Source organism: Trachemys scripta, chromosome 7, assembly GCF_013100865.1.
Source record: "Trachemys scripta elegans isolate TJP31775 chromosome 7, CAS_Tse_1.0, whole genome shotgun sequence".
NCBI classification, from domain to species: domain Eukaryota; kingdom Metazoa; phylum Chordata; order Testudines; family Emydidae; genus Trachemys; species Trachemys scripta.
The window spans coordinates 57,237,847-57,252,131 of record NC_048304.1 but is presented as its reverse complement, the minus strand read 5'-3'; the positions used below and the strand labels follow the sequence as shown (position 1 = coordinate 57,252,131).

Sequence of the window (14,285 nt, the reverse complement as noted above, 5' to 3'; positions counted from 1 at the left end):
TGTGGGCCACAATTTGCCTGTACCTTTTTATTGCATTAAAAACACACACAGGATATGTAAAACTTGCATGCCAGCGCTGCCTGCTTACTGTGGATACAAAACTAATGCCCACAGAAGCGATTAGTGCTCACTTGAATTATTGCAAAAAGACCACTGCTGGGGGGACAATGGGTCAGGGAGACAAAAGGTTTAGAGAACAGATGAAAAACATACAATTATATTCAGAAGTATTATTGCCATTTTTGGCCCTTCAATAGTCTGAAGAGTTCTGGATTTCAAGGGATGCAGACTAAGGCATCTACAGTATAAACGGAGGTAATATCTTAATCCTGCTTTTGTGTGAGACAATTCTTACCATTTGAACTCCACTGAACTCTGGTAGGGTTTAGCAGATGCCCCAAGGGAAGAAAAACTGCCTGCTCCAGGTTATCTGATACAAAGACATCTCTGAATGCAGTAAGCACCTTCCCCACACCCATCCCCAGAGTGGGCGACACTACAGCATATTTCATAATTCTTCCTGCCAATAGGGTGACCAGATAGCAAGTGTGAAAAATCGGGATGGGGATGGGGGGTAATAGGAGCCTATATAAGAAAAAGCCCCAAATATCAGGACTGACCCTATAAAATCGGGACATCTGGTCACCCTACCTGCTGACCACAGCGGATTTTAATCGTGCATCAACAAGAGAGCAAAATAATAGGTGTGGCACGTCCATAAAACTAGAGAGGTTAACAAAAATATTTGTGTTCAATTTTAGCAATGAAGAACACACATGAAAAGGATCCTCTTTCCAAGTGAAATGATGCAATTAATTAATTCAATAATTAATTAATAATATGCAATAATAGTAATGCAATGAAAAGGTCTGCAGTGTGGATGTGCTTGAAAGAAATGGATTCCCTCTTGCAAACTCTGGTGCACTGGAGTAAATGGGAGTTCCAGGCACGCCAGCTGTGCAGAACTGGGAGTTAGGGGAGAGCTTTCCAGTAGGTCAGGCACTTCACAAGTCAGTTGCAGAGCTGAATTTGTGAGTAATTTTTAACACTGGCTAAAGATTCCAGATCAACAGCCCAATGAATAAAATCCTGCATTCATGGAATGGGCAGCAGGAGCACAACTTTTCCAGCATTGCCCTCAACTCTGACTGAAAAGACCACCTACAGGGGTGAGGTGGGAGCTGAGTATGTAAGGCCCATGCAAAGATGGACCCCCTTCTTTGCAGCCTTATATGATAATTAGCTGGAGCAGGAACTCAGACAGAAATCCTCAGCTCATTCACAAAAGCCACTGACCACCATCATTTTGGGTCACTGTTCATATGGGCTGGATTCAAAGGCTCTGCATCCCATCCCCAATCTCATCAAACCCTTGCTTCCAAGCCCTTCAACTGCTTCTGAGAGAACCTTACACCAGTTCAGGTCTAACTCCATGACAATAGGGTGGTTAAAAAGTCAGACATCTTTGCATATTGTGCACTGTGCAATCAAGCATTCTGGCAAGACAATCTGAATTTAAGTCTCCCCCAGGTTCAATCAAAGGATGAGTAGATCATCTCTGCTGCCCTAAACATATGGCTCTGGAAATTTAAGCGGTAAGACTAGCTCCTGAAAGTGTGTCTGGTGCTTGGGATGTGACCTCTTTGGGCAGCACAGACAGAGAATGTGATTCTGAAAACACTATTGAATATAGTACGTACTACCACGAGATGTCCCTATTCAAATCAATGGGACTGAGTATTCACAGCAACAGGCACAACGCACAGTAGAAAGTGTTTACAGAACAGGACCTTTAGAAGGGAAGCTGCTCAGGCTAGGACCTGCAACCTGACCTGTCTGTAAAATGCCATGCACACCTAGTGCAACTAAACAACAGTGATCTGATTTTCAGCGGTGCAGAGGACCTACAGCTTTGGTGGAAGCTATGGGTGTTCAACACCTGAGGAAAACTTTTAGCCTAACTTTAAGCACCGAAGTTGGAAATGTAGGCCAAAGATGCTTATATTCACCTCTTTCCAACTAACCATTGAAAGGGGAAAGGAGTTAGCAACTTCCCCTCTCCTTTTATAATTCTACAGTCCACGGTCATAAGTCTGTAGTGAATAGCACAACGTAACTTGGTCACATACCGCAATAATAAAATAACTGAAGTTATTGATTGGTATTTACAACTTAACTTCTATCTTAGCAAAGTTGTTTGTCTGGGAGTGTAAAGGAAATAAAGCTTAATGCATTGCTGTAATTTAAAAGCACAAGTCTGAAAACCAGGAAGCTCAAAGCTAAGTTCAGAATTATCCTCACACACAACCATGCTGTGTAACACTGAAGTCCCCTGTACAATAAAGGAGTTGGTTGGATTGTGGGAGCTGGCATCACACGCTTATCTACATACTCATCTCAGCATCTGACCCGCAAATACTCAGCTCAATACTTTCTAAAAAAGAATTTTCCTACCATCTTCCACTTACAGTGACAGGAGGGGTTTTTGGAATAAGTCCCTTTTCAGACAGAAGAGATTTTGAGTGTATGCAGTCCCCTGATCCCGTGACTGTGAATGTCAAGGTTTACATTACTAATCTAAGTTTCCTTGCCAAGGGAGTGGTGTGGCACTGCTTTTGTAGAATCAATGACACTGCTCAGAGCTGTGTGAGCAGGACAATTACGTCAGATCACCGCTTGTTTGCATACATGTAAATGGCTCTTCTTGGGCAGGGACGCTTGGCGCTGTCTTGATTAACTGAGCTGAAAGTTCCCCAGAGATACCCATACCCGGCTCTCATCCCACCCTGCTCAGAGCACAAGTAGGTAAATTTCAGTCATCAGCATCGTGAACCTCTCAACAAGTTCTATTTTTTAGTTTGCTAATCACGACAGAAGGATAAGCCAGGATTCCAGCTCGTAAAAATGGTTGTCTCTTGTCAGCAGCATCTTTCTTTGTATTGTCCTGTAACATGGATGGGAATTCTGCTTCAAGGACAGAGCTGCAATTAATCAACTTGATCCCACAAGCTTCAGCTACATAAGGACCCACTATGGACTGCTCCACCAGTGACAGGCATCCATTCTAGCCTGCACCAGTGGTGAGTTGCAGGTCCTAACGTCTAGACAAGACCAGTGGGGGCAGAAGTGGGCCCAATTCCCACTGACATTCACGTTTTGACCTTCGCTATCCATGCGGTGGGAGGAGCAGGCCAGGAACCCTCAGAGTCACTTCAATAGGAGAGGAAGGAGAGAATGCTGACAGCAGGCAGGAAGTACCTGGTTTCGCTATAGTATATTTGGAGGTCAGGTCTTATGGGTATTTGTGCAAGGTAGAGATCAGAGTAGTGGGGAAGAGAACAGGATTTCCCCATGTTTCCACTGAGTCATTTTTATTCTTCTGCTTTATGAAGCTTGCAGAGCAAATTCCTGCAGCTTGATATATCCCTCAACTGAAATAATTGCATATGCCATGCTTATCTGCAATCAACTCACAGCTTTCCTTCTAGCCGCTACACAGCCTGGGTAGCCAGGCACTATATAAAGTAGTAAAGAGAAATAACCTTGGATTCCGACCTTGAGAAGGTGTTCCGGGCGTAGTGCATGATGCTGTCAAAGTCATAGGTCTCTCCCAGAGAATTCACTTCCCCGGCTTCCATCTTTAAGAAGTTGTACTCCTGACCTGCGACACAAGGCTCCATTAAAAGGAAAAATGTTTCTTGGAAATCTGAGAGCCTGGCTCAAAAGAGCACTCATAAGCTGAGCTGTGCAAATAAATAATTTTTGGTTTGGTGGCCAAATCACCAAAATAAAAATTAGAAAATATTTTCATTTTGGGTCAACCCGAAATAAATGTTTCAAATGTTTTGTCTGCAGTGTTGTAACCATGTTGGTCGCAGGCTATTAGAAAGAAAGTCGGGGAGGTAATATCTTTTATCGGACCAACTTCTCTTGGTGACAGAGACAAGCTTTTGAGCTTACTCAGAAGAAGAGCTCTGGGTAAGCTTGAAACGCTTGTCTTTTTCACTGATAGAAGTTGGTTCAATAAGAGATATTATCTCACCCACCTGCTGTCTCAAATTTTTAGACAAAATGAAAAAGTTGAAAATAAAATTGGTTCGGGTGGAATGAAACATTTCGTGTTTTTTTAACCTGTTTAAAAATAAAATCAAGAGTAAATTTGAACCAAATTTTGAATAAAAACAAAACATTCCGTTTTGAAAATGTCACAAGAAAAACATTGACTTTTTTTTTTGCTCAAACAATTTGGTAAATTTGACACAAATTCACAGCATGCTTCAGGTGACCTAAATCTATATAGGTTTCAGCGTAGCAGCTGTGTTAGTCTGTATCCACAAAAAGAACAGGAGTACTTGTGGCACCTTAGAGACTAACAAATCTATATAGTTCAGTGAAAAAATGCATTGTCAGAAAAGTTTCACCCAGCTCTACTCAAAAGGGGCATTTCTGGATGGTCTACATAAAACGTATTATATCCACTGAGACGTACAAAAGGCCTAAAATGAAGAACAAGTCTCTGTTGGGCCCAACCCCCTTTCCATATCGGTTTCAAAATGCATTTTATCCTATTTCGCCCATATAACTTTACCACGAGAAATGCTCTGGAAAAGTCAGTCACAGTCTAGCGCGTGTCCTCTAGTGCTTGTTGTCATACTGGAACAGTTAAAGAGAGCTCACAATTACCACTAGCTTACACAGCTCTCGTCCTAATGTACATAACCAGACAGGTAAAGCAACGTCTGGCATCAAGGGAAGCACCAGTACCATTTACATTTCTGAAGCCAGCAAAATAATGATGGGGCTTCTCAGCTATCTTGTAAATTCCTTTAATATATTTCTGTTTAGTAAATATCTATGGCTGAGGATTCCAGAAGCAACTAGAGACATTAAAGGGGACTGGATCTTACCCTCTGAAAATTCCCCTCCCAGTGTATTAAAATCGCTAGTCACTTGAATATTTTGGCCCTCTTTCTCTGCAATGCCTGGCATTGTAGTTTGGTTTCTTTTTGCAATAACTGAGGCTACTCGATGTAACTCTAAGCTGAAGAGGAGTTGTGCACAAGCCCAGGGAGGTCTGAGGTTTCCACCACACAGCATCTGAAATTGGTATGAGAGCTTCTTCTTTACCTTGCTGTATGTTTTCTCTGATGATCGTGACATGCTGGTCCCGGTCGGGCCGCGTGTGCTCATGCCAAAACCCAACCACGTGGCCCAGCTCGTGGGCCACGATGCCAAACTTATCACAGTTCTTGCCGATGGATATGGCCTGGGGACCACCCCCTCGGCGACCCACATATGAGCAGCAACTGAAAAACAAACAACTGAATGAATGACTTTAATGGGTGAAACCATGCTGGTATGGCTGGAGTAGCATGTGTCTATCAACTGGCAGAGTATGCACCACTGCCCTGCTGGATGGAGTCAGACCAACTAAAGAATTTAGAATTACGTAGCCAGGATGGCAGAGATGGAGTCTCTGTATGCCAGAAGCTAGGAATGGGCGACATGGGATGCATCACTTGATGACTGCCTGTTCTGTTCATTCCCTCTGGGGCACCTGGCATTAGCCACTGTGGGAAGACAGGACACTAGGCTAGGTGGACCTTTGGTCTGACCAGTATGGCTGTTCTTATGTTTTATTGGCTCAAGGTGCTCCAGAGAAGACAGGTCTAATCTTATCGAGAGATCATGCATGCGGTCTCTCTCTCTCTCATTCACATCCCTTTTAGCCTTTTTATCGGGGGTAGGTTTTTGGAGCAGAACAGCCTCAGGTCTCCCTATACTGCATGCTAGAGTTTTTTTTTTGTTTTGTTTGGTGTTGGGTTTTTTTTTGCTGAAGACCATGGTATCGCTCTCTATTGAGAGATTGGCCTGGGGAGTTTGGATTAGATCTGGACTCCACCAGGTTTGGAGATGTTCAGGGGCAGCCCCTCTGTGATGAGGAGGCATGAAGCTAGAATCAGATATGAATTTGGAACTCCCCCAAATGCTCAGGCCCATCTCAGCAAGAGCATCCAAGATGGCAAGACCCCCTATCCAGAGAGGTCACTAACTTATGCTGGGTACCTGAAACTGAGGCTATGTCTCCACTTGGAGCTCAGGGTGTGATTCCCAGCTTGTGTAGACATACATTGAGCTAGCAAGCTAAAAATAGTAGCAGACCCATGGTAGCATGGACAGTGGCAATCAGGTCTAGCTGCCCTGAGCACAAACTCATCTGGATCCCATGACCCTGCTGCCACTCACTACCGCTTGTGCTACTGTGACTACGTTACTATTTTTAGCGCACTGGTTTGATGAGTCCTATCGTGAGTATGTCTATGTGAGCAGGGCATCACCACCCTAGCTCCAAGGGTAGATGTATCCTGAATGACAGAGGGGGAATGATTAGAGGGGACCAAGCACATTCACCAGCAATAGATTTCCTAGGTGGAAAACCATGGGCCAGAGTTATGAAGGTATTTAGGTGCCTAAAGATGCACGTGGGAACCTAGTGGCATTTACAAAAGTGCCTGAGTTAGGTGCCTGAGTCTGACATTCCATCCAGCAGAGGGCAGGCACGCACCACCACCCCCGCCCCTGACAATGCCATCTCCCTACCTACCCACCTTCCAACAGTGCTTTGACACACCTTGGCATATAACACTTTTATCAATAAGGAAAGCCCTGGTTTAAAAAACTAATAGGCCCAACATTTAGATTTTGTTTTTCCTCCCTTCCCCGAAAATCTGACAAAATTCTAAAATATGTGCATGACTTTTTTTTTTTTTTTTAAAAACAAACAGGTATTACGGGGGCAATTGGTGGGGAATTCTGACATTCTCTTGCAGCATTTACCTCCCCAAACGACCTATAGGCTACTGAATGAAGCCAGAGAGTGAAAAGAGTCAGAAATTAACCATAAACAGAGAGACACTGTCCCATTTACTTCGACTATAAGTGCTTTGGGGACAGGATTGTCTTTTTTGCTGTGTGTTCGTACAGCACCTAGCACAATGGGGCCTTGGTCCATGGCTGGGGTTCCCAGGCACTACGTTAATTAATAACGGATACTTTCATTGTCAGAACAAAAGCGCAGATAGGAAACCAACAGCATAAATACTGAAAAGGAAAGTGGAGCCTTTAAGAATCTATCCATTTGAACTACACAAAGGCTCGTTAATAACGTGGCACAGAATTCAGGAGGTCTGACATTCTATTCCCAGGCCTGCCACAGCCTACCTGTGTGATCTGGGCCGAGTCACCTACATGGAGCTCCTTACAGGACTGGGAGCTCAACTTCTCTAAGACTCATTCTGCCATTTGTAAAATGGGGACAGAACCTCCTTTGGGGGCACTTAGATGGCAAAACATAGCCCCAAAGGGCTTACAGTGTGTTTTATAGTGTCTGATCCGTGAAATACAAAAAATGGGTGTAGGACACTTTCAACATGTGTTTTATCAGGGAAGCGAAAGCCTGATCTTGCACACTGGCAACCAATCACTGATTTTGCTGGTACGGGATCTGGCAAGATGCCAGCAGGCCATGTAACTGGACACTATTACGTGCTCCGGTGCACGTTGCTTACCCACAGGTTCTGTACGTGAACACAATGAAGCTCTCCTCGTCAGTCCTCTCCACAAAAGTCACGCAGGTGTGCTTCTCCCAGTGCCTCATGGCCTGTTTAAAAATAGCTCTTTGGCTGCCTGAAAAAGAAATCAGAACAGAACAAACATTTAGGGCCCCATTTTTCCACTGTCCCCATGTGTGATGTTGCACTCCATATGTTTTATGGAAATATGTTTATGAGTGTGAATATGATGTAACTGAACTATGCTTAATAAAATCACTTTTGTTTATTGATAAACCCAGAGTAAGTGATTAATACCTGGAGTAGCAAACAGCTGTGCGTATCTCTCGATCAGTGTTATAGAGGGCGGACATTTCATGAGTTTAACCTGTATACACTTTATGCAGAGTAAAACGGATTTATTCGGGGTTTGGATTCCATTGGGAACTGGGTGTCTGGGAGCTGGAGATAGGTAACCTGCTGAGTGGTTTTCAGTTAAAACCTGCAGCTTTGGGGACGTGGTTCAGCCCTTGAGTCTGTGTTGCAGCAGGCTACCGTGTCTGGCTCAACAAGACAGGGTTCTGGAAGCCCCAGGCTGGCAGGGAAAACAGGCTCAGAGGTAATTTCAGCACATTAGGGGACAGTCCCAAGGGGGTCTCTGTGACCGAACCCGTCACACCATGGACTCCAACTGCAGCTGCGGAAGCTCAGCACCTCTGAAAGCTGAACCTTTAGTGCTTAGTATAGTAACCCAGGCTTGTCCTTCCTCATTACACTCAATGTGTAAGGGAGGTTTAGGGACATTAGGAAAAACATCCTAACTGTCAGAGTGGTCAAGCACTGGAATAAACTGCTTAGGGAGGTTGTGGAATCTCCATCATTGGGGATTTTTAAAAGCAGGTTGGACAAATACCTGTCAGGGATGGTCTAGATCGGGGTGGGTAAACTTTTTGGCCTGAGGGCCACATCTGGGAATAGAAATTGTATGGCAGTCCATGAATGCTCAGAAAATTGGGGTTGGGTGTGGGAGGGGGTGAAGGCTCTGGTTGTGGTGAAGGCTCTGGGGGCGGGGCAGAAATGAGGAGTTCAGGGTGTGGGAGGGGGCTCTGGGGTGGGGCTGGACATGAGGAGTTTGGGGTGTATGCTCCGGGCTGGGATCGAGGGGTATGGAGGGTGATCAGGGCTAGGGCAGGGGGTTGGGGTGCAGGAAGGGGTGCAGGCTCTAGTTGGGGCATTTGGTGTGTAGGAGGGTACTTACTCTGGGCTGAGATTGAGGGATTTGGAGGGCGGGAGGGGAATCTGGGCTGGGGCAGGGGGGTTGGGGTGTGGGGAGAGGCTCAGAGGTGCAAGCTCCGGGCAGCACTTACTCAAGCAGCTCCCAGAAGCAGTGGCATGTCCCTTCTTCAGCTCCTACACAGAGCCGTGGCCAAGTGGCTCTGCTGCATGCTGCCCAGTCAACAGGCTCCTGCAGCTCCCATTGGCCACAGTTCCCGGCCAATGGGAGCTCTGGGGGCAGCACATGGGGTGTGCAAAGCCAAGCCCCCTGGCTGCCCCTACACGTAGGAGCAGAGTGGGGGGCCATGCCACAGCTTCCAGGAGCTGCATGGAGCAGCCCCTGACCCCGCTCCCCAGCTGGAACTCAAGGGCCAGCTTAAAACAGCTGGTGGGCTGGATCCGGCCTGCAGGCCGTAGTTTGCCCACCCCGGTCTAGATAATACTTAATCCTGCCTTGAGTGCAGGGGACTGGACTAGATGACTTCTCGAGGTCTCTTCCAGTTCTATGATGAGTTACTGTATTAAAATGACTAATGAACATGATTAAGCATTAACGGTATATTTCATGCATACATAAACCAGTAAAGTACAGATTCTCTGCTTCTGCCATCAAGAGGCACACGTGCAAAAGGGAGAGGCCAAATGGCCAGAACGGCATGGTGCTTTGTTCTGTATGTGACTACAATCTCGCAGCATTCGTTCCCATGCTAGCATAGGGCAGGAAAGCAAAAGATGTAAAGCTCAGGTAATTACAGGTCTGTATTAGGTGTACATTCCCCCAGATTCAAGTGAATAAAGCAAAATTGTTGCCAAGAAAAAAAAAATGTCCTCAAAGTAGGAGCAAAAGATAATGAGGAAAAAAAGCTGGAGGGAGAGATTTCTGAGGCGAGATTGAAAGGTACATACACGGACAGATGGTCTGGCCCTGGCTGAGTGCGCGACACGGAATGCACACTGAGCCCTTACACAGAAGCCAGGAGTAATTGCTGTCCTTTTGCCCGGTGCACAAGGACGGCTCCAGGCTTACACCTACACCCAAAGGGACAGGTGAGAGAGTTCTGCACTGCCAGCTAGAGAGAAGTTTATTGAGGGGATGGTATGACAAGACTGCCTATAATGTAGCCAATTTGCGACTACTAGCAGCAAATATCTCCACGGGCCGGTGAGGGGACACTGGATGGGGAGGGCTCTGAGTTACCACAGTGAATTCTTTCCAAAGTGTCTGGCTTGTGGGTCTGGCCCACATGTTCAGGGTCTAACTGATCACCGTATTTGAGATCAGGAAGGAATTTTCCTCCAGGTCAGATTGGCAGAGACCCTGGGTTTTTTTTCACCTTCCTCTGCAGCATGGGGCATGGGTCACCTGCAAGTTTAAACTAGTGTAAATGGAAGATTCTCTGTAACCTGAAGTCTTTAATCATGATTTGAAGATGTCAGTAACTCAGCCAGAGGTTAGGGGTCTATTACAGGAGTGGGTGAGGTTTTTTGGCTTGCAATGGGCAGAAGGTCAGACTAGATGATCATGATGGTCCCTTCTGGCCTTAAAGTCTCTGAGTCTATGAATGCTGCCATGCTGAAGGGTGGCACTGCACCTGTAGCACCCAGGGATTGCTGGAGCAGTTATGCCCACCTGAGTGGCACAATTCCTCCAGGAGCTCCTGCTAGGACAGCGCCTCTGCACCGCCCCCTCCTGTGAGCTCTGCTGCAATGCAATAATTGAACCCTCCCAGGTTAGCTTGGTTAGGAGAAGGCGATAGAACCATGGAGAAATATTTGAAGGGAGTAAATCTCAAGTAGAAAGCACACTAAGCTCTGGTCTACATTAGGGGGGGTCAATCTAAGTTACGCAACTTCAGCTACGTGAATAACGTAGCTGAAGTCGACATACTTAGATCAACTTACCGTGGTGTCTTCACTGTGGTGAGTCGACTGCTGCTGCTCCCCGGTCGACTCCGCCTGCGCCTCTCGTGGTGCTGGAGTACAGGAGTCGACGGGAGAGCGCTCAGGGATCGATATATTGCGTCTAGTCTAGACGCAATAAATCGATCCCCGTGGGATCGATCGCTGCCCGACGATCCGGCGGGTAGTGTAGACATACCCTAAAAGAGGCCACAAGGAGTATAGTGCAGAGTACTAGGGTGAAATTGGGTTGAATATTGGGAGAAATATTGTCACAGTGAGAGATTAGACTGGAACAGTCTCCCAACGGAAGTGGTAGAAGTCTCATCACTGAAGTTATTTAAAGCGAGGGTGGACAGACCACTGGGGGATTTATTGTAGGAAAGGATCTTGCACTGGCCTGTGCAGGAAAGGGGGGGATGGTCTCTTTCCCACATCTAGGGTTCTGTGGAAGCTGTGACTCCCCAGTCTTTAAACCCTTTCCCAGGCTGCTCTGACTGAGGATGGCAACAGGGCACCTCTCCTGTGGCTTCCTCCAACAAAGCACAAAGCACTGGGAAATGGCAGGATCCAAATGAATGTTTTAAGATGCACGTGGCTGGTAACAAAACAGCAAAAGACACAAGGAAGCATGGCCTGGCAGGGCTGCACTAGAGAGGCAAAGACATCCTCTCAATGGATATTGCAACACAGTAGGCAGGACACCTGCCCCACTCCAGGCAGCTACTCTTGGAAGTGATGCTCATTTGGACACTGCGCAACCAAGGGTCTCTGAGCTGTACTAAGAGATCCCCCATTCCATCCAGGGATCCAGCTCAGAGCTCCCTGTTCCTCCTCCCCACGCAGCTGCTTTGTGGCTCAGCATCACACTGACCAACTGTGCAGAGGAGAATCACAAGGCCCAGTGGTCTCGGGGGTCAGCTGACCAGAGGGATCACAAGAGAACAGCTCAATGCACTTTCTTCCCCAAGCCTGTGTGTCAGAGTGCCCTGCCTTTTCAGCACTCCCATCCTGGAGACCCAGACAGCAAGGAAGCAAGCTCAGGTTTCAGATTCTGACCCACCACAGAATAGGAGTTTTAAGCTGTGTCCAGCTGCAAAGAGGTAGGCTGGACTGACTGCCGAGGCCTTTCTCCAGGAACTTCAGGGGTGGGGTTTGGCTATTTGTCCAGCCGCTTCACCATGCAGCCAGACCCTCCCCAGGGAAGGGCTCCCAAAGATCAGGCACTCTTGAGTCAGGAGTGGAGAAGATCTCCTAAGAAGGGGTTCCCCGAGCCACAAACAGCTAAGCATTAGGTTTTGCTACTGACCAGTGAAATTTCCTCCAATGACGTAGGGTATGACCCCTCCGGGCCAGATTCTCTCTGCCCTGGATGTGGTTGCCCTGCGGATTCTGAGAGAGGAGCCCGCAGCTGAGAGAGGCAGGTCTTTACCCTCCTCCTCCATCGGCCTCCTTGAGAGCATGGCGTTCCTCCTGCCATCTGCAAGACAAAAGTTGCAACATTGTTTAAATCCTCTTGCTTCCCAGAGCAGCCCCAAGGCAATACTCTGGCCTTGGTGCACACAAAACAGAACAAGCCAGACTGTTAATGTGAACCAGAAGCCACATCTAGGTCTGCCCTTGTTTTGTTCAGGGCTATCATAGAGCTAATTTGTAGCAGATGGTCTTATCATTTTACCTTCCCCATCCTCATCCTCAATGCTAAAGCAGAAGGGGAATCGCCATTCTGCTGTTTCTTCACATTAAGATTCAGCAATCTCACGGACAGGGACATTGAGTTAGAAGTTTGAGTAGAGATGGGACCAAACCAAAATCCCAGATCCGAACACCACCAGAGAGTTTGCCTCTAGACCCCAAATTGGCAGCTTGGGCTCCTGGCATATTAGATGAATGTAAATTCCATTGCATTGCATCTCAGTCAGTCAAAGCACAGGGAGGCTGAACAGTTACAATCATTAGGCCTACCAGTGTAATCACAACTCTAGGGTCCTTCATATAAACGCATAACTATATCCTTGTCCTTTTGCCTGTGACTTTATTCCACTGTGAAGGCAGTTATTGATTTGCCGTGTACCCTCAATTAATCGACTCATCTTCATTCTAACATGTTTAGAGACTGAAGTCTATTCCACAACATCTACATTTTTATAATGGTAAAAACATCCAAATCTACTTCTACTTAGAAGTGGAATCTGCTCTCCCAAAATGAAGGAGCAACCTCCTAAATTCTAAGCTGAATAGTTTTCACATGTAGTTTTTCAGGCACTTGGGAGGGTCTGTGAATTGGGCAGTTTCTGCCAGGAGGTTGCAGGTTTTCACCATGGAAAATGGAGAAATTAGATCCTCAGCATCAGTTACAAATCTGTACACATTCAATCTCTTGTTTTGGTACAAAAAGAACAAAAAGTTAACAGGCGAAATGAGAAAATGTCTCCCCCTTACTTGCTAAACGGGCAACAACGCTAATTTCCATCTGCCTTGCTGCTGCTGCAAACACACTTGCTCCAGTTCTACAGTGATTTATTAACTCTGAGGGACAGTCCCTGCAGATCCTCTTTCATTAATGACCCTCTGAGAGCACCTAGAAATGTGCCATTTACTGCACCCCAGACAGCTTCCCTGCTGTATGTTTTATTCCTCTGCCTTGTTTTAAAGAACACTTACACACAGGCTGTAAGGCCCACAGAAATTTCCAACTGGTGAGTCTCACGATAGGTCTACGTTGCTATGAAAGCATGGAATTGCAGCAGGTGTAGACACACCTGAGCTAGCTTTAATCTAGCTAGTTCAGGTACTGATAGCAGTGAAGCTGCAGCAGCATGGACTTCAGTGGGGGCTAGCTGCCCAGTGATTACCCAGGGTTCCAGTGGGGCTTGTACAATCCGCGCTGAAGCCTGTGCTGCCCTGCTATTGGAACCTGAGCTGGCTACATTAAGGCTTGTGCAGGTAAGTCCACACCTCCTGCAGTCACATACCCCAGCTGAAGCCTGGACAGACCCTCAGTCCAGTACCCAGGGGACAAGCAGACCCATCACAAAGACAAGTCAGTGACATGACTCAAGCTAACCGATACCCCGGCTGACAGCATCAGCGCTGAGGCTGAGGGCTGAATGAATGGGCCACTGACAACTCCATTTTCACCCTGGGATGGGGTGTCCATCCCACCTAGGCAGAGTAGGTTGTTAGGACAATTAACAACCTGGGGGAGAGCCAGAGACTGAAATACCAATTGATGGTGAAGCCCAGCTCAGCAGGGACAGTCTGAGCTTGTATACAGCCAGCAGGCTAAGAAAAGAAGGGGATGGCTGGGGACGTAGTCTGCAGCCGCTCCCGGAGAGAAGGGAGGTGAGTTCGGGGCTACAGAGGAGAGAAGTAGTAGTCTGCAGTTACTCCCTGAGAAGAGCAACAGAGGGTCCTGTGGCACCTTTGAGACTAACAGAAGTACTGGGAGCATAAGCTTTCGTGGGTAAGAAACTCACTTCTTCAGATGCAAGACTTCTTCAGATGCAAGAAGAAGTGAGGTTCTTACCCACGAAAGCTTATGCTCCCAATACTTCTGTT

At 46.8% G+C, this 14,285-nt stretch overlaps 1 protein-coding gene across 1 annotated transcript in view; it reads right to left on the bottom strand.

The window, feature by feature from the left end:
- Positions 1-14,285, bottom strand: part of TLL2 (tolloid like 2) — an 82,641-nt gene that overhangs the window by 64,200 nt on the left and 4,156 nt on the right. Inside the window, exons 2-5 of the mRNA XM_034777175.1 lie at positions 12,034-12,204; positions 7,569-7,686; positions 5,128-5,306; positions 3,556-3,661 (exon numbers count right to left, since the gene is read on the bottom strand). Of these exons, the coding sequence (XP_034633066.1) occupies positions 3,556-3,661; positions 5,128-5,306; positions 7,569-7,686; positions 12,034-12,187 (557 nt within the window). The 5' untranslated portion in view covers positions 12,188-12,204. The remainder of the gene's footprint in view (positions 1-3,555; positions 3,662-5,127; positions 5,307-7,568; positions 7,687-12,033; positions 12,205-14,285) is intronic.